Below are 24,931 nucleotides of genomic sequence, written 5' to 3'. Positions count from 1 at the left end.
CAACTTTTGTTTTTCTTAAGACAACTGTTAGAAAATGGGTCTTTGGTTGGCGGTCAAGTTACACCCCCGTCCAAGCAAAGTCCGTCACTCTAGTCCGTGTAAGTCACACACGTTCCAAATTATCCTGTGCCCGCCATCTGGTAGCTTGGCACTGAGCAGTCAGGCTTAACTTAGAAGGCAATGTGTAAAGTATCTGTGCAGTAAATCATACAATAACACCATACAGCACTACAAAAATACACCACACAGTGTTTAGAAAAATATATAATATTTATCTCGTTGAATGCAGGTCAAAACAATAAAAAATGCAGTAAGTAAAGGTAGAGATATCACTGAAGAGTGATATAAAGTGTCTTAAGTATTTTAAAAGCAAACAGTCTCCTTCAAGCACAAAGTACCTGGTTCGCGTGAAGAATCTCCACAAAGGGCCGCAGAGGAGGAGAAGCCTGGAAACAATGGGGTGTGCCTCGATTTCTCGGGCTGCACACGGCTATGCGTCGTTTAGTTTCCACGCAGGGACGGCTGTGCGTCAATTTCCGGCCCTCGGTCGTGGATCCTCTTCAGGTTGCGGGGTTTTCAGATGCCCAGGGGCGGTATGTGGATTTCCTGCGCTGGCAGGACGAAATCACAGGAGCTGCGTCGATCCAGTGGGCATTGCGTTGACTTTTCTACCGCACTGCAGGCGCTGCATCGATTCCTCTCTGGAAGTCGAGCTGCGTTGTTCCGGCTCAGCTATGCGTTGATCCAGTGGGCCGTTGAATTACCAGTTGCTACGCTGGCGCTGCGTCGATCTTCTCGTTGCAAAGTCGGCTACGTCGTTCCGGTTCGGCGTGCAGTGAAATTTTCGCTGTGATGCATGCTGTGTGTCATTTCTGACAGGCTTTGCATCAAATTTCGCCGCACAAGGAGTCCTTCTTGAAGAGATTAAATCTTTTTGTTCCTGAGACTTCAGGGAATAGGAGGCAAGCCCTTGGAGAGCACTTCACCTCAGCCAGAGAGCAGCAAGGCAGCAGGGCAACAGGAAGGCAGCAGTCCTTCACAGAAATCAGTTAGGTGAGTCCTTTGGGCAGCCAGGCAGTTCTTGGCAGGATGCAGGTTCTGGATACAAGTTTTCTTCTCTAGGAAGTGTCTGAGTTGGAAGGGGCAGAGGCCCTGTTTTATATACCCAAATGTGCCTTTGAAGTGGGGGAGACTTCAAAGAGTGGTGTAGAAGTGCACCAGGTCCCTTTTCAGTTCAATCCTGTCTGCCAGGGTCCCAGTAGGGGGTGTGGCAGTCCTTTGTGTGACAGCAGGCCCTCCACCCTCCCAGCCCAGGAAGACCCATTCAAAATGCAGATGTATGGAAGTGAGGCTGAGTATCCTGTGTTTGGGGGGTGTCTGAGTGAATGCACAAGGATCTGTCAACTAAACCCAGCCAGACGTGGCTTGTAAGGCAGAGAGATTTAAGTGCAGAGAAATGCTTACTTTCTAAAAGTGGCATTTCTAAAATAGTGATATTAAATCCAACTTCACCAGTCAGCCGGGTTTAATGTCGCCATTCTGGCCATACTAAATATGACCTTCCTACTCCTTTCAGATCAGCAGCTACGTATGAGGGCAGCCCCAATGTTAGCCAATGAAGGGAGCAGGTCTCATAGCAGTGTAAAAACGAATTTAGGAGTTTTACACTACCAGGACATGTAAACTACCTAGGTACATGTCCTGCCTTTTGCCTACACAGCACCCTGCGCTATGGGTTAACTACGGCATACCTTAGGGGTGTCTTATATGTAGAAAAAGGGGAGTTTTAGGCTTGGCAAGTACTTTTAAATGCCAAGTCAAATTGGCAGTGAAACTGCACACACAGGCCTTGCAATGGCAGGCCTGAGACAAGGTTAAGGGGCTACTTAAGTGGGTGGCACAATTAGTGCTGCAAGCCCACTAGTAGCATTTAATCTATAGTCCCTGGGCACATATAGTGCACTTTACTAGGGACTTCTAAGTAAATTAAATATTCCAGTTGGGTATGATCCAATGTTACCATGTTTAAAGGGAGAGAACATATGCACTTTAGCACTGGTTAGCAGTGCTAAAGTGTGCAGAGTCTTAAAACCAGCAAAAACAGTATCTAAAAAGTGGAGGGAGGCAGGCAAAAAGTTAGAGGTGACCACCCTACGGCTGTCAGGTCTAACAACAATTCTAAAATGTGCAGACCCTTTGCTAAGGAATAATGTCTCCTCTGCTTCAAACCATGCCAATACTGCAGAAAACATGTGTCATTCACAGACCCACATGAGTTTTGCCTTTGGTGCCTGGGCCCTTGTCACAGCTTTAAGTCATGCAACACCTGTGCCCTTATGAACCATAACGTGCTCTGGGATTGGGAGGCAAACATCTCTGAACCCAATAAGCCAAAGCTACTGTCGCACTTACTCCAAACTGTGGTCCCGATCTTGGTCCCATTCACAAGACTTTTCCTTCAAATTACCTGTTTCCCTCCGAAGGTTCCCAGATATGTCAATGATGAAGTCCAAGCAAAATCATCAAAACACAAACTGTGACGCCATCCCTCCAATGTAGCTCAAAAGAGAAGCCACAAGATAAACATCACACTGCCTTAGAAGTCCCTGGATTTAGAACAGATTCCCCAGTTGGTCCTGATTTACCCTAAGTTCCCTGGGCTGTTGTCAACCCAACAACAGACAGTGGCCTTCAAGCAGGCCATCCCCTATATCTTTGGTGCAATTCCACCCCCCTTTGGTGCTCCTTTTGGGTCTCATGTAGCCTCCCAGGCCTCCAGCTGGATCACCTCCAGTAGGGTCTCCCACAATGCAGTCTATCCCTTTGGGACCCCTTAAAAAGCCTCCATCAACTCTAGTACAGACTTTCACAGTGGCCCTAGATCCATGTCCGTTTCTGAAGCACTGGTGCTGTTAGTGACCCTGCCGGCATAGATGGATTATGTGGTGCTGTTACCCATGTCAGACCATGAACCAACTTAGGGCTGAGTCTGACTGACAGGCTGGAGATCACAAAAGTGCAACTAGTCATTGTGCAGACTGTCTCTAACCCACAACACAACTATCAGTGGAGACTGCATTGGAGTCCTGTTGAGGATGGAAGATTGACACCTCTCCCTAAACTGAGCTTGACTTTCCACATGACCCACCAGCTGAAGAAAATGCCTCGTTTACAGCAGTGGTGCAGAGGGCAGCCAAATACTACATCTGCAGTTGTCCTCCCTTGAGACAAAAACAAACGTTCTGAAAGAAATCCTCCAAGTAGAACAGATGTCATGGGAGCCCTTGCCATCAATTAATAATGTCCTGAATGAGAAATTGATGTCAGTATGGTCCAAGCCGTGCCCTTGCCCTCCTCTCATCTGGCCTGTAGCTTGGCACCCAATGATATGGACTTTCTTTCTTTAATTTACTTTATTCGGTACAAAAAGACATAAAATAAATAAATAACATACAGAATTTCACAGTCATAAAAAGAATTCTAAAAAACATTGTTAATACATTTTCCGAGCACCAAAAGCAGCATGTATAAAATTTAGCACGGCCTGGATTATGTCCATATTTCCCAAATCGTGTAAGTGGGAGTAAGCAAGTTGGCTAGTTCTAATACTGTTAGACTGAAATAGCGGACGTAAAAACCTTTTTCTTGGAAGAGTATATAAAGTGCAGAAAAGCATAAAGTGTAATGTGCTTTGAGATGTCTTTCCATTGCAGTAACAGGGAGGGAGGATCTTAAACCAGGTTCCAGCAACTGGGAATGCCACAAGATAATGTAAGGTGTTTAGACGTCGTCTTGTGAGTAAAAACCTTTGTCGCTCATGATTAATGATGGTCAAGTACAACTTCGGTTGAGGTTGTTGTGTCTCTAAGTTTGTCCGTTGGCTCATTAAACAGGAGTCTGGGTCCGTATCCTGTTTTTTCTGCCAGAATATGTCTTTGACCTTCTTAATGTCCTGTCTTGTTAAGGTATCTGGTTTAAGGAAGAAATCTCCTAGTCCTAATGATAGGACTTCCTAACTAAACACTGTACACAGGAGTGTCTAATTGTTCAGACCTCAACTAGTAAAGTTGTTAGGCCTAACAACCTTGGTGTGATACTGTTCACATTACAAGATTGGATTAGCTTGTCTGGAATCCAGGCTCCATAAAAGTGACTCAGAGGGTCAACTGACTGACCAGCTGTTTGGAAGCTTGTTGTGTCCCTATAGCTCAGAGGCCACCCCTGCAATGCCCAGCTGACCATCACTAACTGGACCTGCCTGAGCCCTGCTTGCTGGCCTTTGCTGGAGTGCTTGTGATCCCAAGAGGTGCCCTCCCCAGGTCCTGGACCTTTAGCCAGCATCAGAGTTTACTGCTCATGAGCTCCAGGTGAAAAGCAAGCCATTTTGGACTACTTGGGGTGAACAACAATCACTTGCAATGCTCAACGACTCTAATTTCTAGCAACAACTGACCTTTGCATCAGCAGCAACAGTCCGTGTCGACCACCAACATGAAGCTCTGGCAACAGCAGGTCCTTTGCGCCACAACAGAGACCTACCTCAGCAATGCCCAACCTGAAATGTTTAGGTTTCTGGGATCCAGCATTGGTTTCACACCCATTTCTGTCACTGACTGGAAGGAGGCTGTAAGAACAAAAAATCGTAAAAATGTGGTATGTTCCAGTAAAATGCCAAAATTGTGTTGCAAATTGGGTTTTCTGATTCAAGTCTGCCTGTTCCTGAAAGCTGGGAAGCTGGTGATTTTAGCATCGCAAACCCTTTGTTGATGCCATTTTCAGGGAAAAAAAGACAAGCCTTCTTCTGCAGCCCTTTTTTCCCATTTTGTTTTGAAAAATAAAACGAAATTTTCACTGTATGTTGGCTAATTTCTTGGTCTCCTTCAGGGGAACTCACAAAGTCTGGGTACCTCTAGAATCCCTAGGATGTTGGAAAAAAAGGACGCAAATTTGGTGTGGGTAGCTTACGTGGACAGAAAGTTATGAGGGCCTAAGCACAAACTGCCCCAAATAGCCAAAAAAAGGCTTTCCACCTAAGGGGGAAAAGGCCTGGCAGTGAAGGGGTTAAATGTTCATCCAGCTGGGCCTTCGTGGCTGTGCACATTTATCAGGAGATGAGCACTTTGAAGGCCAACCCTTTTCTCAAAACCTTTGTTATTAATTATTGGTACCTCTGGATTTCCTGTGACTGGTGATTTTGTTTTTTTGAAATTCACATGCCATCTAATCTTGTAATCTGATTCTATTAGTGCCCAAAAACGTTTCTTTAAATTATCTGTGTAAATACCCTTATTGTAGGCAGGTGTGTTATTTTTTTATTTTATTTTTTTCGATCTGGAGACAGACCACTTTTGGTGTCTTGTCATCAGTTACTCAAAAATGTACTATATTAGTGCAGAGAAAATGTGTGTTTTTTTTTTTTTGGGCCGGCCACGGCATTCTGTGAGTTGATACTTTGTTAGATGGATGGGCTGAAGTTGTCCTTATGTTAGATTAAAGCTACTGTGTGCTGTTGGATGGCACAACAGTATTTTAATGGCTGTTTTGTAGTTTTTATGTTTATGGATTGCTTGCTCTTTGGATGTTAAGTATGTTAAAAATCAGTGCTGTTAACTAATATCCCTGCATGTTAATTTTGTTTTACTCTTGATAACCTCGTGGAATTCAATGTTTGTTTTAGATCAGAGTTAAGACGTTTACATAAGCTTTCTTGAAGCTCAGTCTGTAGTACTGCAACTTACCTAAACGTATTTACTATGCAATATTTTGCGTTACTTCTGAGAATGCAGCTAAACTCTGCTACTACAGTCTGTTGATCAAAGGATCCTTATTCCATCTTCCTTATTGTTTTAGCCCAAGATGTTGCTTCATTATATTTTCTTTCTTAGACTGCTAGGAAAACACACGCAAAGTAACCATCTATTACCAAACGCTTCCTGCAACAAAAGCCAGACCAAGTGGCTTTGCCAGTGCTTGTTTTTTTTTTTTTCAGGCACAGGGAGGTTAACTGATTTGCCAAGAATCACAGGATGTTGAGCGACTCCAAGACATGAACCTGGTTCCCCAGTTCCAAAGTCGGCAGCTCTTTCTGTTATGCCACATCCTCTCGTCCCTCCATCTCAATTCTTTTGATTTTACTTTTAAAAAACAAAGGCTAACCTCCAAAACGTAGATTATTTTTAAAATGCAGGGTTATGAGGGACGTGGCTAGGCGTGAGGCTATGACGGCAGATCGCCTCTGAGCTCTGACAAGCCTCAGGTGTGTTTTGGTCTAAACACTTCACCCAAGGTGTCCCAAATTGCTGATCATGCTACGAAACCTCTAAAGACCAAGAAAACATACCTGCGGATATCCAAACGGGGCGAGTACTGTGGCTCGCTGCACCTCTACACCTGTGTCTGATCCCCAGCACAATTAAAGATTATGGTGATCACCTAAACCTAAGGCGGTTCCCCACCCAATCATTGCTAATCCCCGCTGTGGAGCCAAATGAAGAGCAAGGCCCTTTTTAGCTGCAGGCCAATGCGGTGCTAGCATGCACACCTTGTTACCTCCTGCACCCTGACACCAGGCACCCCACGCCACTCACCTTTACCGGCTCTCCCAATAAGTGGGGAAACCCTTCCACAGCTCACCGCCCGTGCAGACTCCACATACAATAAAAATGGCAATGACTGCCTCACTAGCTGCGGTCCCATGGCGATTTCACCACGCCCTGTTCTTTGTTGCATCACTGAGAGTAGAAAGCCCTTTTGATTGCAGTGAAATAGGATGAGTAGATTTCACCTGGACCTCCCACTCTGATCATCCATCAACGCTATTGACATCGTATTACCTTCAGGTAAAAATTGCCCCTCAGGGATACACATAAATGACACCACAGCAAATACAATATGACATCTTGTTGCGCAAATTCCGCAGCCCCCCCCCCCCTCCCCCCCCAATAATCAGAGACCGTTGTTGCTGTGTAGATAATATATAGGTATCTGAAGCTAGGCTGAGAGGAGATGCACAGCTTGCCAACTGCTGAGTGGCCCTGAAAAGTGACTGCAGTCGGAGTTCCAGATCTGATTTACCAAGGAACACAAAACTGCATAAAAAACACATAAAGATGAATAAAACAACAATACCCACCAGCATAAGCCAATTTACATCCAAAATACTGCAACAGCACCACAACAACACCATACTAATCAAGCATCAAAAAGCGGTCTACTAAAACCTCAAACAGCCTCAAGACTCAAACAACAGTAAATCCTTCACCTCTAATCAAGCTTCACAAGACCTTGCCCTTTAGTCATGTCCACTAGCAGTTTGTATATTGGATGTAGTGCAGAAGTTATATCTGGTGACTTTCATGGCAAGCTTTAGAGAGACCAATATGAAGGACCGAGAAAACAAAGCTAGCCTGAAATGATCAAAACAAACTCCTCCTGTTCCAGAGTCCCAAGTGAAAGAGAGACTAGACTTTCTCCACACTAGATGCCACGCTACAAAAACTGAATACGGTGCATGAAGTAGCCTAAAGCACCAAAACAAACACTGATCTGCTTCAAGTTGAGGTTGCTGGGATTCGCACAGCCCTAAGAGACTTAACGGTAAAAATCCCTAATGATAAAACTAAAATAGGCTCCATCGAAGACTACAACAATGCCCTATCCAAATGACTACAAGTGTTAGAACGTTCAGTGACCTCTATTGGACACAAAATTACACATCTTGAAGACCGAAATCGGAGGAGAAACATTTGTATTTTTGGGCTACCAGAGGGAATAAAAAATGCATCCATCTCGGTGGTGGACTTCTTAATTATGTTGATTCCCCCAAAGTGCATGAAATGTCTTTCATCAAAGACTTTGAGATTGAAAGAGCCCAGAGGGTTACAACCTTTAAGCGTAAGAATGTAATCTCCACGGCCTTTGATCTTCAAACTGCTGTGTCACCAAAACACAAAGCATATTTTAGCTCACATGAGAAAAATTAAAGTGATAAACTGGTGAGACCATAAATCTCAAGATTATGCAAAAGAAACTGTCATCAGCTGAAAATATATATTTTTTTTTTTAAGCCCTACTGAAAAGACTGCTGGAAATGGAGATCCTATATGCATTCTTTGGCCCTTTCAAGTTTCGTATTACATTCAATGGGCAAACAAAGATCTTTTCGGATCCAACAGTGTTATCTGCCTTCCTAGACAACAAATGTGAAATGTCGATGAAAGCACTCTCCTGAAAACTCTGCAAGATATGAACGCTTGTGGTGTTCAAGGTTCGACTGTGGAAGCTTCACTGATGATAACTACAAAATTCCACCCAAGTGAGACCTATACTGGTATAAATACTTCATGTTTCACTTAAAATGTTCATACTTGAAGAACTAAAATATGATCATACCATCCACTTACATGGCATTTATATGATCTCCTGCAAATGAGAACTGAATTGGTATAGATATTTAAGGTTTGGTTTTAAAATGTGCATACTTGTATGCTCACAGTTGACCTGGTCCTCCCTTTACATGCTGATTCCCAGTTCCTTACTACTGGTACCCTCTCACAGTCTTTACCGCCAGTTCATATATTCAAGGCTGCAATATCTAAATCACACTGATTAAGGTACTCTCAATCAAGATGTTAAATACAAGATATCCTGGTAATTTGAATCTAGGTTTATGTTCACATCGATGTTTATAGACTAAGTTGCACGAGTCCAAACACAACTATGTTGTTTCAATATGTAAATGTTACAGACAAGACACGCATTCTAACACCCAAGTTATTTGCAAGAACTCCTAGTGTGTCCTTGAACCATTGTACTGTCATACTTCCCACTACATCGGACAGCCCAACTCCCTGTCACAAGATGCTACGATTCTCTCCGCTTGAACCAACCGATTTCTCCTACACATGACCCCAGAGGTGATGCACAGTGTTCAGGTAACACACATAAACATTGCTATACTCACACCCATCCAGCCCTTCATATCCTCATGATTGCTTCGTCTACTGGCCCCTCACTCCAGAATCAGCCAATTCCGTCCACTCTACATTTCATACTCCCTACTGTGCACCGTCTGTCACAGACACCCCCAGGTGGGAAGGGGGGTCAAGATCACCAGTCTGTGATCCTAAAACCCACGTAAGTTCTCAGAGCTGGTTGTTAGCACCCTCCAACGCTTCCTTCTCCTGCACCCTCCCCCCCCCCCCCCACTGACCCAGTGAGATACAATTAACAAAGATGTCCGCATCAAAGAAGCCAAAGCCCTCACTCATGCTCCCTCAACATGAAACACTGTCAACCCTGATTACCAATGTCATTGCTAAACCTTATTTTCCTGAACACCAAGGGGTTGAACCATCCAGTCAAAAGAACTAAGACATCAGAATACTGTAAAGACTTGTCTGGCAAGATACTCCTTCTTCCTTAGGCAAAAATTGGACCTAACAAAGCCCTATCAATGAAGAAAGGATGGGTTGCAGGGGTGACCTACTCTGAAGCATGCAGGGGAAAAAATGGGGTACTTACCTTTCTTTCTAAAAGATCTGGCCTTTCAGTTATCGCCTCAAAGCAGGACATTAATGGTAGATGTCTAATCACAAGACTTAATGGGGAACATGACCTCTATGTAATATCTCTATGCACCCAATGTAGATGATCCTCTATTCTGGCACACACTTAACAAGAAACTAGCAGACATCCCATGAGACTCAAAAGCGATCTTTGGAGGTGATTTTAACCACCAGAGGATCCCGCTTTAGGCAGTCCTTCAGCTTTCAAATTCAGACCGCCTAAGGCACACAAAGATGTACAATATATGCAACACGCACTGTCTCCTAAATGTATGGAGGGTACACAACCCGAAAGGCAATGACTTTACCTTTTTTTCACCACCTCACTCACTTTCTCTCTCATTGATCATCTTTTAGTAGATGCCTCCCTCCTCCAGGCAACCTCCACAGCCATGATAACCCTGTTCTCTTTTCAGATCATGCAGCTATCTCAATGTATATTCTAAACGGCCCATCAAAGAAAAACCCTCTACTTGGCATTTAAATATGGGTACCCTAGAAAAAGAATCTGACATACTGTACCTACTGAACGAAACCAAACTGTATTTTAGAGAAAACAAACTCTGTCACCAACCCAGTTGGTCTATGGGATGCGTTCAAATGAGCAATGAGAGAACAACTTCTTAAACGCATGTCCGTAAGAAGTAGGGACATTAGAAGAACTCTACAAAAACTAAGAGAGTAAATCTAAAAGAATGAGGTTCTATTCAGACACTTCAAAGAGAATTAGCTACTAATTGAAATTAAGCAATTAAAATACAACTATACCCCTATAGTTAGCAAAAGCGGGCATGCTTGTGGGTGCATGCTGAAAAATCCAAAAGATTACTATTCCTTAACGGGCCGGCAAGGCCCTAGCGGTCACCCCCAAATAAAAAAATTTAATAACCTGGTTATGCATATTAAAGCACAGGACGGTTCTCTAATTTTTTAAAATAAAGGCATTTTAGAGGTATTTAATCATTTTTAGCGAAACATATATAAAAGAAGATTGCATAGTATTCCTCCAATCAAGTCAGCCTCTGATGTGGACAGAGCCCGTCTAAACAAACTGATAGAAACCGAAGAAGTTGTCAATACAATAAAATCGAATTGCTCTAGGAAAGCTCCGGGCCTCAACAGTTTTCCCATCATCTTCTATGAAAAAAATAAACTATTGAAGTCTATAATTAAACTGCTAAAGAATACCCTTGATCACTTTGTCTTTCAAGGGAAGGTTTCTGGCACTGCTGCCAATGCCACAATTGTGGTGATTCGTACAGAGGGCAAAGACCACATGGACCCCACATATGACCATTTTCACTCTTAAATATGAAAGCCAAAATATTTGCAAAAATACTAGTCAAAAGATTAGAACCATGCATCAAGGGAGACTAGCAAGAGACAACATACGCAAGATTCTGCCATATAATAAGAGGCCCAACACTCCACCCTACCTGCAGCGGCCATAGTGCTCTATGCAGAAAAGACCTTTGATAAAGTCTTATGGCCATTTCTTCATGCAGTCCTTGAGTCACACAACCTCATGGAGGCAAACATTAATATGGAGATGGCCCAATACGTCAATCCCAAAGCAAATAGAGTAAACAGTGCACATTCCCCCTTTTTTGACCTACGCCAAGGTACAAAACAAGGCTGCTCGCTACCGTCCCTCTTTTCTTACTCTATCGACCCTTTTGTCAAGTAATTAACTCCTCCTCTGAAATTACTGGTTTTCATTTCAGCACTAAATCATACTAAACGGCTGCATACGTAGATAATATCCTCATTCTCTCTGATATTTGGAAAGGTATCCCATTGATCACTAATATAATCCACTAATTCTCCTGGGTCTCTGGAAACACCCTGAACACAGGCAAAACTGAGGCAACCCAGATTCCTCAAATACTTGGGATATGGTTCAGCAGTGACTTATGAATCCCAAACCATCCCTAAAGTTCAAAACTTGCTAACTTCCTGGTCTTCTAAGCCCATTTCTTTGTGGGGCACACTCAAAATACTTAAAATGACGATGCCCCCAGTAGTAAACTTTGTATCGTCTGTGTTGCCTCCGAAATGTTCCCCAGCCATCTTCAAATAGTTATTTAAAATAACATTGAATTTCCCTTGGAGTAGTAAATTAGTGAGGCTTTCCTATAATGTATTAGACTAAGGGCCTGAACTTGGCAGATGGAATACTCCATCACAAACGTGATGGCTATCCAATCTACCATATGACAATCTACATAGAAAATAAACGAATCGTAATATGGCAGACAGCGTATCTGTCACGTTTGTGATGGAGTATTCCCATCTGCCTAGATATAAATCAGACTCTAAGTTTTGAAGATGGGGGCTGTAACCTCCCGAATTGGAACTTATATCAGTCTGCCTTTCTAGCAGCACATGAGGTCTACTGAGTGCTGCCTGACACTGTTAATTACCCCTGCTGGATTGAAACAGAATGCTCATTACTCACTCTCTTTAACACCACATCAATTATCACCATGACGAAAATTAAATATACCCAGTCAACAAATATTAATTGACCCTGCAAATGCACTCTGTTTATTAGACAAAAGCCTGACAAATTCAATCCATAGCTCCATGTTGACATCACTCTGGCATAACCCCAAAATCAAAACTGAGGGTATTTATAATTTTGACACCTTTTGGGCTTCAAAAGGCATAACTTTAATCGGAGATCTAGACAACACAAATACTAGTCCTCGTTCCTTTGCTGAACTCCAAAGAATATACAACCTTTCCAGTGTTGATTTCCACAGCTTTCGAAAACAAAGTAAAACAGTCTAATTTCAACATGATGAAGACCTAGCCATCCTTTCACCTGAGTACATGGCACCCCTCAGGACATATGGCTTCATAACTATATATAATCATATCTAGACATCTTCCAGCACCAAAATCATTCTAATCGAAATGGTCCAGACTCTTAGAACCTGGAAGTATTGACTACATCATAGATGTTAAATGGTCAAAAATAGGCAAGATGGCAATATACAACAAATTTGCACCTTCCCTTGTTACAATCAACATTGTTTTTTTCAATGAATTTCCTCCACTGGACTCCAGCCAGGCTTTACAAACTAAAGCTTTGAGGAAGTGACACTTTTTAGAACTGCAACTTGTCAGCAGGTTTTCAGGAACATATGTTCTTTAGCTGCCACCCCCTGAAGCAGTATTGGACTTTAATCCAGAATCATTTAGCAACTCTATTCAACACAACAGTCTTCCTAAACATTCCAGTGATTGCCCTGGGCCTCTCCAATGACTCTAAATCTGAAGCCCAATGACATGGCCCTGTCAGACCTTCTATTAACAATTGTGTTGAAAATCTTCCTATCAGTATGGAAATAATTTTCCAATATATCGCACCACATATGGTGGGCATGGATTACCTATCTAAGGGGAGCCCACAATTCCCAGGTTGGTTCCTCAACCAATCCTACGATACCAACAAAAAGTCTGGCAAACACTAGACAGATATGTGGACCCCCCCCCGGTTACACTATTTAAGACATTACACTAACTCTTGTATTCTCGTAACCTCACTGGGCACAACCCCCTCCCCTTCCCCCACTTGCTTGATTTGTTCTTACTGTGATACACATGTATGATATACCTTCTACGAGATGATATACATACCTTCAGACACATCATAAGGAGCTGTAACTGGATACCACAAACTGTCTCAGAAATGCATCATGTATATCATACTGTTTTCTACCGTTCTAATCACCCTATGATTGTGTATCACATGCTATCTCTCATGATCTCTGACTGTATGTCTAAAAATAACGAATAAAGTTTATGGAATTAAAATGAAGTTATGTACACATACTTCATCCTAAAGTATGCATACATACGTGTGTAATTTCTTTGATCTTATTCCTATTTTCTTTATGTTGAATTATATGTATATATTTATATGCTGTTTTGTATACAAAGACCACTGCAGTCGATTGCAGTGATAAAAACACAAAATGGTGAAATAGTTTGTCATGAGTCAAATACCATTTACGATCCTTCAATGAATCTGGGAAAAGAATGGTTTAAGCAGGGGAAATATGCTTTAAAACTTGTGTGGAAGCCAACCATTCATTTAGAAAGTTTTGCTTTTTCTGTCCTCACTCATAGCTTCAGACCCGCTTGGATACAACAGAGTCCCGCCTTCGAAGATCCGAGCATGAACACAGCAGTGACCTGGAGAATGCCCTTATACGACTGGAAGAGGAACAGCAGAGGTGAGTCAAGACCCAGACATGAAATTCACTGAGACGCTTGGCTGACCTACTCTGTAGGTCATATTTGTAGGAGGTTGAGAAGCCAAGCAAAAGTCTGCAGAATAATTGCTAACAAAGTAAGTAGTTTTGCTTTCATATAGTGACATACTATTCTTGGAGTCTTGGGGATGACTTAAGGGCCGATTTACAGTTTTTCAGACTGGTTACTCCATCATAAACGTGTGCCTAGTTTCAAGTCCATTATATCCTAATGCACTTTGTAATTAGGCGGACGGGATGTCTATCATGATTGTGAACAAACTCCAAATTAGGTACTTAGTTTGTGCTCACAGTTTAAAGCGATCACCAAGATTTTGGGGGCATTAGCTCTCAAACAGGGCAGATCCTCTGCTGTGGTGGACTAGCATTACCTCCCCCCCCCCCCCCCCCCCCACCAGCAACAGCCGCTGCAAATCCTTTAACAACAAAAAGATAATAAACTTTTGTTGGGCATTAGGAGTGACGGGGCGAGGGGAATGCACTGTGCACTCCCCTCAGTGTGCATGTGTGTTTGGCCCGGCTGTCTTGGGCACTGTGTTGCCAGGCTGGAGAGAGCAGGCACAGGCTCAGAGTCAATCCTAACGCTGCTCTGAGCAGCCTCAGGATTGGCCGTAGGGCAGGCTGGGAGCTTGTGCCTGCAGTGAGGGGGGAAAGAGGAGCGGCGCGGTGGTGGAGCAGGTACTTTTTATATTTTATTCTTTCTTTTAAAAAATGTTTTAATAGTCTCCCCTACCTCCCACGTGCCAGCCTGCCCCTTCTAACAGCCGCAACTGCTCTCAACTTGTCAAAATTATGAAAGTTCTGTGATGACAGTGTCTCAAATCTAGCCTTTATTTAGAAACACTGACCTTGGGGAGAAGCAACCGGATGGCTCACTAACAGGAACCCCCACAGCATAGGATGTGCCGCTTTCTGTATTACATGATGTCTCATCTGCTGTGGACTTCCCAATTTAACATCCACCCATCGGTTTGCTGCTCAGGCTGACGGTCATAACAATAATAATCTTATTAATAATACTAACCTGTTTTTCGTGTGGTGCCTTAAACCACACTTCTGTCGCTTAAAAGTAGTGTAAGTAACAAATGCTAGCATTACCTCATTTAATGTCCCTTGGTTTAGTGACCTCTGCGGTATGGTAGGCTGAGCCATGATCTTTGGCTCACCACATTTGGCAGTGGTGAGCATTCAACTCTATTTGCCATCCTGCTGACTATGCTTGAAGGTAAGTGATGAGCTCTGCATGTCACCAGTTGGCTATGTGAGTGAGAAGTGGGACTAATGTGCGAGTCCTGCTCCCTCTTGCCCCAGTTTCAGTGGCATAGTCCTGCTTTGGCTTTTGGTACCAGTGGATGTCTGAAGCTTTAAGAGTTGTTGAAACTGTGGAAGGGAGGCAGTATCGAGCAGGAGTAGATGCATGTGATCCACACAAGAGGCTGCACCTGCACTTTCCTTTAAATATTAGTGTACAAGTAAGTTGCCAGGAAGCCTTGTGGCATTGTTTGTTGGAAAAAACTCTCACCACACGTAAAGAGACCCTGTAATCCTTTAATTGAGGAGACATTTTGAAACAGGCGCTACCCCCAAGTGGCATTGTGGCAGATCCTACAGTGAGTGAAGGTGGATTTCGGGAACAGATAAGTCTCATACAGTCTGGAACTTATTTAACTAATAATTGAATGCAGTAGGCATATCACACAGAAACCACACATTATCTATATCCTGGTACACGAGTGTTGAAATGAAAACTAAGTTGAGAGAAAGAGCTATTGAAACTATGGAGGATTTCTGATGTCAATGACTGTAATAGTGCACAAGGGACAACCATCTCAAAAAAATTGTCGTGCTCTAGAAACACAAAATAAAAGAGGAGATTTGAAAGCAAATCAGTTGAAATTGCTGCTGATTGTTCCAGAGGGGACAAAAAAAGCCTCTCGAAGACTGCACTACTCTGCATTTTTAAACACTTTTCTGGAGGACATTATGTTCATTGTTCAGCCTAAGTAGTGCACTTGTACACAGAATTCAAAACAAATTCTTGAGGCATGATGACTGTTCTAGCCAAACTTTGTCTCGCACTCAAAAGCAAATTTTAGGGTAACAAGAAGTATCGCGCAAGGCAAGATTGTGGATAGCTTTGTTCTCTTCCAGGGGATCCTCATCAATAGTCACAAGCACTGAATATTCCTGCCAATGTGTGGGGGGACCCTAGAACATATTAAATATTTTATTATATATACATGTACATTTATTAATATACGGAGTACCTTTAAAAAAAAATATATATATATATATATATATATATATCTATCACATATGCAGCCTACAAAATGCCTAAAATGAAATTCAGTTTTCTTTTACATCAACATTTTACATTAGATTTTTGTAAAGCAGAAAACAAGCAAGAAAAGATGCAATTATAGCTTTTATTTAACCAGAAAACTACAATGAAGTGAGAGGCATTGGTAGCCAATAGGCTGCATTTAAAAACATAAGAGAAAAATGCCTTTAATGTCTCAGAGGACACTCTGTATCACATTGTGCCCCACAGGTGACAGTGAGGTCAGTTCTTTTTTCCGGCTCCTAATGTTAGGATCCTGGAGCAGAGTGCTCCTATTTTTTGGCTTTTTGTCAAAAAAGTTTCTTCAAAAACTCAATTATTCGACCTCAGTCAACATCTTTCAGTACATACTGTACAGAGGGTTACTTTTTTGACAGAAAAATTTATCTTTTTCTGTTAGACCATGCCTGCACTGTTTCTGAAGTGTCCTTGTGGCAAAAAGAAGGCTTAGACAGATCCTCATTCTGTCTGTGTTGCCTGTCTTCCTGAGACTCATCTGCCTAAAAAATGCCACCATTGCCAGGGGCTGTGGAGGAGAACTTTAAATGACATTAAAAAAAAACAATCTCATTAGGCTGCCGGAGGGCGGAAAAACAGCTTCAAGTGGCCTTGGAGGGTCCCCATCTACCTCCAAGAAGCCCTCCTCTCGCCCTAAGAAGGCACCCAGAGGAAGATCCCCAGAGAGACAGAAAAAAACAGCAATCCTGGTCAAAATTGAGAGGAAGGACATCAAGGTCAGGGCAGATACCGGTCTGGTTGTTGTCGACGTTAAGAATACAGCCTATCAGATGCCACTCGAAGTCAAGCCAGTCCTCGCCAGTAAGACTGCCGTCGGCATCACAGCAACATCATCACCCGATGTTAAGACAACCATCACCGTCAAGGCATCGCTCGTCTATGTCAAGGCATGCATTGCTAGCAAAGTCCTTGTCAAGCAAGAGACGCCACTGCGTGACGTCAAGGCACCCTTCTGCATCACAGTTACTATCAACATCAGAACAGGCTAGCCTTTTGAAGTCAAGGCACACGCTGCTGATATGATCGACGTCAACATCAAGACCTGTAGCCTCACAGCCACATATTTCACGTTGACCATTGTCAACGCCAAAACAACCTTCGATGTCAACCTCAGAGAAGAGCCATTCACCATCACACAGCTCACAGTCGCAGTCGCCGGCTCAAACAATACCCTCATATCCAGGAAGTCATTCTGTGTCAACTGATGTTTATATTTTGTCAGTGCATCCACTGAACATCGCATCTCATGCCCAGTCTGCACCACATGAGACCCCAATGAACATCTCGCCACAATGGTTGGACAGTCTCAACAAACAGCAGATACAACAGAGTCTGGGACAGACTATTGACAGACATACTCTCCTTCAAGAGCTACTCCACGATCACCATTGCCGAAGCCAACAATGCCACCTGTGTCTTCTCTGGCTTCTACTTCTCCCCAGGAGAGTAATATTCCTGCACCTAGATCACTAAGGAGATCCACGACACCTCTAAGGCATATGTTGAGGTCGAGCACAAGGAGCTGATCCACTTCAAGGTACCACTGGTTGCACTGATCCCGGTCGTGACATCAACGACGTAGGTCTCCCACCTGCTCTACATGTTCTAGGTCTTCAATGAGAGAGTATTTGCATACACTGGCAGACCCTCCACCGGCAAGAGTATCTCCAGTAGATGACCTAACAACTTTTAATTACGTGTTGATTCAAGGCGCATCCAAGGTAAACGTAGACATTCCTGCTCCCCCAACATCAGTCATCTTTGAGAACTTGCACCATCGTTCAGCTTCGAAACCACTGCTTCCTCTGGTCCCAGGCTTTCCCCAGCCAGCTATGTACCTTTCACTCACCCCAGCAGCTCTGTGAGCGGCTTCTTTGCAGATCCTTCAAAAGTACAAGGCACCTGATCAGGATGCATTATTTTTTAAGTCTGACCTACCACCAGACTCGATTATTATAGCTGCAGCAAAAAAGACACTCTGGCTGCCTCATCTTCTGTGCCCCTAGATAAGGACAGCAAGCAGATGGATGCTTTGGGAAAGATGTGTGGTACGTCTCCTTCTATCACAAAGGTGGCTAGCGCATCTACCTTGTTGGGGAGATACAACAGATTTCTATGGACTCTTTCTCACTCACAGAAGGATTGCCTAAGGAAGACAGGCAAGGCTTCCAGGAGAACCTACAAAAAAGGCCTCCAACCAGGCTATCACTGTGGTGGCCGATGCCTCTGATCTGGCTGGTTATGGGTACTCTCATTGAATCCACGCCAAAATGTCCTCCTGGCTTTGCCTTACATGCCTCACCCAGAGGCACAACAGTGGATTCTAAACCTGCTGTTCACTGGAAGCTCACTCTTTGGATCTCACGCAGATGACAGAATGGCCAAACTGAAAGCAGAGCTTCATGCACTCAAGGCCTCCTCCCTAGAAAAGTGCAGAGATTTCCATCAGAGATACAGGCCATAAGACCAACCTTTTCAACAGAGGGTTCACACCCCTCATTGGGCTCTGCAACAACACCAGTAATCCTGGTCTCTATCACCCTTGCTATCCCTTCACCAGTTTTACCCCAACTCCATCTGGGGCACTAGATATGTTCCATTGATCTCCTGGATGCATATTTCCACATTCTGGTCACACCAGAACACCGGAAGTTTCTGCGCTTCACAGTGGCATCCCAACATTACCAGTACAAAGTACTACTGTTTGGCCTAAAATATGCACCTCAAACATTCTCAGAGTTTATGGCCGTAGAAGCAGCATCTTTGCAGAGGAAAATAATGTTCTTTTATACATACTTAGATGATTGGCTGATAAAAAGCTCCTCAGAGTCCCAAACGGAACGTCATTTCCAAATATCCGTCAACACATTACAAAGCTTAAGTCTCCAGATCACACTTGTAAAATCCATACACACGCCAACACAAAGGTTCCACTACCTGGGCATAAGGGCTACACGTGTGTGTCCTTTGGAGGAGAGATTATCCTCAATAAAACTGATGTGTCACAATCGCCAACACACTCTGTATCCATTACTTAGGCAGGTGGCATCCCTTCTGGGATCAATGGCCTGTTAACTTTTCATCGTCCCTCATGCCAGGCTGCACATGAGACCTCTAAAGCAAAATCTGGAGGATCAGTGAAGTCAGTTTTCAGGCCACTGACTCTTTTGCGGGAGGCAAAGCAATCACTAACATGGTGGTCTCAGCATCACAATCTACTGGTAGCGGTCCACTTCCACCAGGACCCTCCCTCGTAGACTTTCATCATGGATACCTCTCCCCAGGGGCAGGGTGCTCACATGGGCCCTCTACAAATGCAAGGCATGTGGCTGGACAAGGAGCAGCATTATCACTTAAACATGCTGGAGCTGTGAGTGGTCCATCTAGCCCTCAAGTCTTTCTACCCATTCATTCAGACCAACTCTCTCCTGGTCCAGTCAGACAACGCATCCAAAATACATTACTTAAAGAAGCAAGGGGGAACTCAATCTCGTCCCCTGTCTCTGGAAGTGCAGGCCATCTGGGAGTGGCTAATAGACGGGGGGTCTGACTATTTTCGCCATTCACCTACCTTGGAGTCGAGAACACTCAGACAGACTCTCTCAGCCGCAGATTTGCTGAAGCGCACAACTTGATTCCTCACAACGACCTCGTAGAAGACATATTTTGAGAAAGGGATATCCGCAAAGCGACCTGTTTGCAGACGGCAACAACAAAAAATGCTGAGACTTCTCATCCAGGTTTCCCCGACCAGGGACAAGAAAGAATGCTTTTTTAATTAATTAGTCCAGGAAATTTATTTTCTCATTTTCCCCGATCCCACTGATGAGAAAACTGAATAGATCCAGGACCAGTATGATCCTCATAGCTCCAAAATGTCCCCTCCAATGGTACTTTGCGGATCTCCTTCACCTTTCTGAAAGACCACACAGGAGGCTTCCATGCAGACAAGATCTCCTGTTTAAGCTTGGAGGGCAGATGTTCCACTGCAACCTTCCCTCTCTGAGCTTGACAACATGGCTCATGAATTTCTCCAGTGTGGACATCTAGGCCTCTCACAGGAATGTATTGAGATTCTTAAGGAGTCCAAAAGACCCTCTACCAGTCGCTCTTACAAGTTCACGTGGAAATTCTCTATGTGGTGTATCCAGAATGATCATCGTCCAAATCTGGGGCAGGAGGATGTCATCTTGCCTTATCTCCACCACATAGCAAGGTCTTGTCTGCAATTGCCCTCGATTAAGGTTCCTCTCGCTGCTATCACTGTTTATAGAAATTCTTCCACTCAGGTGTCTTTCTTACAAATGCCTTTTTAAGAAGGGTTGAAGGTTTCTCCTCCTGTACATTCACCCTCTTCTCCATGGGAACTTAATGTGGCCCTCTCAAAGCTCATGGGCCCGCCTCTCAAACAAGGCATCTTTGCAACACCTTACAAGGAAAACTGCTATTAAGTTGCAATTACTTCAGCACGTGGAGTCAGTGATATCCAGGCTCTTTGTGCTAAAGAACCTGACACTGGGTTTCATGCTAACAGGGTGATCATGAGAACCCCGTCTGAGCTTACTTCCTAAGGTGATTTCTGATTTTCATGTTAACCAGACTATTTCTCCTCCCACCTTCTTTCCTAACCCTTCCATGCCAGCAGAGAGTGTTGCACTCATTAGATGTCAAACAAGTCCTAAAATTTCATTTAGATAAGACCAAAGACATCAGACATCTATTTGTCAATTATGTTCCAATGAGAACAGGCATAGCATCCTCCAAGCAGACCATCTCTAGATGGATAGTCTCATGTATAGCACTTTCCTACCAGCTATCCAACAAACACTTATCTGCTAGACCTAAGGCCCACTCTGAGGAGTAAGGCAGCAACATCTGCTCTACTGAGAAATGTACCCATTTCTGAAATATGCAAGGCTGCTACATGGAGATCGGTACTTACTCTCACCAGACATTACTGTTTAGACTCCGACTCTCAGGCAGATACTCAAGTAGGGAAAGGCCTCTTTAAGAAATCTTTTCAGATAATTGTAACAGCTGCTTTTTATGTTCATAGATTTGTCTGCAGATGTGTGGGGGTGGACTTGCTACTCTATTCAGTGCTTATGACTATTGATGAGGATCCCCTGGAAGAGAAGGCAAATTTGCTTACCTGTAAACCTGCAATCCTAGAGGAATCCTCCTCAAAGTCCGAAGCAACCCTCCCTCCTCCACGGACAAATGTGTCATACAGCAGAGTATACATCCTTTGCAATGTTTTCTTCATGTCACCGTAGAAAAGATCTGACCTAACTGTCACCTGTGGTGCATGGATGGATACAGAGGGTCCTCTGAGGCCTTAAAGGCACGTTCCAGTTTTCTCTGTTATGTTTTTAAATGCAGCCTATTGGCTACCAGTGCCTTTCACTTCATTTTTCTGGTTACATAAAGCCTATAATTGCACCTTTTCTCTCTTGTTTTCTGCTTTACAGAAATGTTAATGTAAAATGATGATGTAAATGAAAACTGTGTGTCTGTATATGCGTGTATGTATATGTGTGTGTATATATATATATATATATATATATATATAATATGTACTACATACATTAATAAAGGTGTGTGTGTATGTGTATATATATATAAGTTTTCCTGAACAAAAGCGCACTCGCAACTGGTCATTATGGAATGTAACAAAGTCAGCAACCTACAGAGAATTATTTGGCATTTTCATTATTTCAGGCCTTGTATTTACAAACATCTCTGGACACGTGTTTCTGGGTTAATCCCTTCATCAGCAGAGTTTAAACATTTCCTTCCTTTTTCAAAAGCCAACTGCCTGGCTACTCAGCAGATTTAATTGCAGACACCTGATATCAGTTGAATACCAGTTTTGTCCCAGTGGACCTCAAGTGAGCTGCAAAGTGCATCCTGGTAAAGGTAGTCCTGCACATTTTAAAATTATTATATCCCAAGTGGGTTGCTGAAGCCAAACAAAATAATAAAACACAGTTCGTTACCCCAGTGGGCAAATTCAAAGTAAGAAAATCGTTTTTGGTGCCAGTGTTCCAACCTGCTGCTCTGCAAGATACCCGACCTAACCCACCTCACTGGGTCGGTGTACGACAGCAGGCGCAGGACCCGCTCAATATATACCAAGGCACGTGCTGCATCCTGCAAAAGAGTGAGTCAGCACTCTAAGATGTAGCAGCTGCAAAAGTTTTATTAAGGCTTACATGTTTCAACCTTCCAGTCTTTGTCAAAGCCGTATCACAAACACAGAGTGCCCATAAGAAATATATATTGTGTGTGTGCATGTGTGTGTGTGGCGCTCCGTTGGTTCCCCCACATGGGCGGGAACATTCAGTGCTTATGCCTTTGATGAGGATTCCCCTGGAAGAGAAGTAGGTTTACAGGCAAACAATTTATCCTTATTTGGTTTGTTCTCATCATAATATCTTTGGTTTATGTTGTGACGTCTACGAGGCAGACATGGTTTGTGAGGGTCATGGAGCCTGGGAGCTGTGAACTGCAAGCTTGGAGCCAGAAGTCAAGCCATAAGCCGACAGCTGTTTCTTTAAGTTGGGATGCCTACAGTCTGCGCTTTCTGAGATGAGAGGCTGGTGTTAACATCCAGCTCCCCCACCTTCCCTGCTGATCCTGGTTGCTCCACGGAAAACTGGTGATAACCATTTTGCCTGGTTTGGCACAGATTGTCGCCTGGGAAACACCGGTGTGCTTCTCTGGTACGTAAAGTCGGCATATGGATCCACTCTGACCCCATTCGCTGCTAAGGAGTCAGCACGACAGGTAGTGGGTTGCCTCATGTGACTGAGTTGAGCTAAATGTCTAGTCTGGTATGTCAGTTTTAGTGCTGCTTGCAGGGTGTTAAGCGACATGTTGTGCATACTGGGTAGGTATACTGCTACCATATTGCCATCAGCACTACAATATTACACCATGCTCCCATCAACCTTAACTGCTTGCATTTGATTCGGTCTTCGGATTTCCTGAATTAACTTCAGCTAATTGCTTTCCAAAATCACAGGTGTGTTAGCGCCGGATGTCCACCAGCGGATGAAACAAGAATGGGACCAAAGTTTCTAACGCATTTTGAGGTTCAGGTTTCTTGCTAAATCACATTTGAAACCCATCTGATGCCTCACTTTCCTTGTAGCTCACCCCAGAACCAGGCTTGCGTAGAGCCTACCTAGGACTGAGAGCTAGGCATTGTGAGTAGCAAACAACTTGAGTGGCCAGCAGCAGGGAGGTGCAGCTGGCAAGACAATTTAGCCTGGTAACCTAACCACCTGAAAATAGTTTGGCTTCACAGGCTTGAGAAACATTTTAAAGGAGCATCAGTACCTTTTCTGGATGCTTGCTCTTTATTCCTCTTACCCAGAGTAACTCCATATCAGCTTTAGTAGTATCCCCACGTGCCTACCAAGGGGCTTCCTCTCTGGTCTAAAGACTCCTGTTGGCCCTACTTGACACTCTTGCTCCTGTGGAACTACAAGATTTTTAAACTTGTAGTTATTGCTTGAGCCTCTTTGAGCCCACTGAAGAGTCTCTGGTTTGGGAGGAGGGGGCTGTTATATTCCTCTGTAACGGTCCAGTATGAAGACTCTGCAACAGCTGTCTAAGCTACAATAATTGCTACCACAACCGTTGGTGCAACAAGCCAGACACCCACGGATTGAGAAACCATTATTAGAACGGGACTTCACCCACAACTGCAGGGAAAACTGAGTCACTAACTGGGTCACCAAAGCTTGATTTTGAGTGCTGTTATTTCTGCCACCTCTGACTCAATTAACCCCATATTGGGTGTTTTTTTTCTACCCTTGAGAGCCACCTTGAGTGAACAGGTAAAAATGGTAATAAAAACACTGGCTAAAATCATAAGCAGAAACTAATAAGTGAATGTTTAATATTGTCTGATAGGAAAAGGCCAGCATGGTTTGTCGCGTAGGTTCTCATTAGGGTAGTGAGGCTACTGGATTTGGGTGGTTGGATCGCCTAGGTAGTGGGTACGGAGTACAATTCCAGACCTGGTTACACCTGTCGGCCTAATCTGGGGTTTCAGGCTAACTAGCAGCGCCCCATCTCGAACCGAGATGATTGTGGCAACCGAGCTCATGGTAAAGTAGACTCCCCAGGGAATCGTGGTATGTCAGATCGCCTCCCCTTCTCTCAGTTCCCAAGATCTCACTCAGGCAAAGACAACAGAGGCAGAATATAGTTAAATAAGCATTTATTAAAATATCTGCATCCTAGCTAGAAGAAGATACATAGCAATAACGAGGATCATAACAGACAATAGGAGCAGGCATGTGACTAGAAATGTGAAACACAAGAACAGTCCTACCATGCTGTCTAAACAAGAGTGGATCTATAACCCCTCAACTACGCTAAGTATGACCATAGCATACTAAACCTAATCTGCCCTTCGGGTTTCCCCCTGGGAGAACATCATACCTGAAGAAGAAGCCTGAGGCCTAAAAAGACACCGTCCCGATCTGGATCAGGGCTCAGTCATCCTAGCGGGTAGCTGTAGCGAAGCTTGCAGCAATCAGCATACAGTTGTGGTAATCTGGCTGGAATCTCACTCTAACGTGTCTGGGACTAAGGGGTGATTTATAATAACACAGCTGACATTCTAAGAAATGGTCCCCACGTATGAGTGTGTGTGTGTGAATGCAGGAGACACAGTTTACCACGTTTGTCGGCAACCCTATCTTGAC

The 24,931-nt window shown here is 43.7% G+C and overlaps 1 protein-coding gene across 2 annotated transcripts in view; it reads left to right on the top strand.

Moving 5' to 3' along the window:
* CROCC2 (ciliary rootlet coiled-coil, rootletin family member 2) overlaps positions 1–24,931 on the top strand; it is an 878,259-nt gene that overhangs the window by 76,406 nt on the left and 776,922 nt on the right. For both annotated transcript variants that reach the window (XM_069213663.1, XM_069213664.1), the window contains one exon: positions 13,704–13,810. In XM_069213663.1, coding sequence (XP_069069764.1) covers positions 13,704–13,810 — 107 coding nt within the window. The remainder of the gene's footprint in view (positions 1–13,703; positions 13,811–24,931) is intronic.

The sequence above is a fragment of the Pleurodeles waltl genome, chromosome 11 (assembly GCF_031143425.1).
Source record: "Pleurodeles waltl isolate 20211129_DDA chromosome 11, aPleWal1.hap1.20221129, whole genome shotgun sequence".
In the NCBI taxonomy this organism is placed as follows: Eukaryota; Metazoa; Chordata; class Amphibia; order Caudata; family Salamandridae; genus Pleurodeles; species Pleurodeles waltl.
Note: the sequence above shows the minus strand (reverse complement) of the source record. Positions and strands in the feature narration are given on the sequence as shown.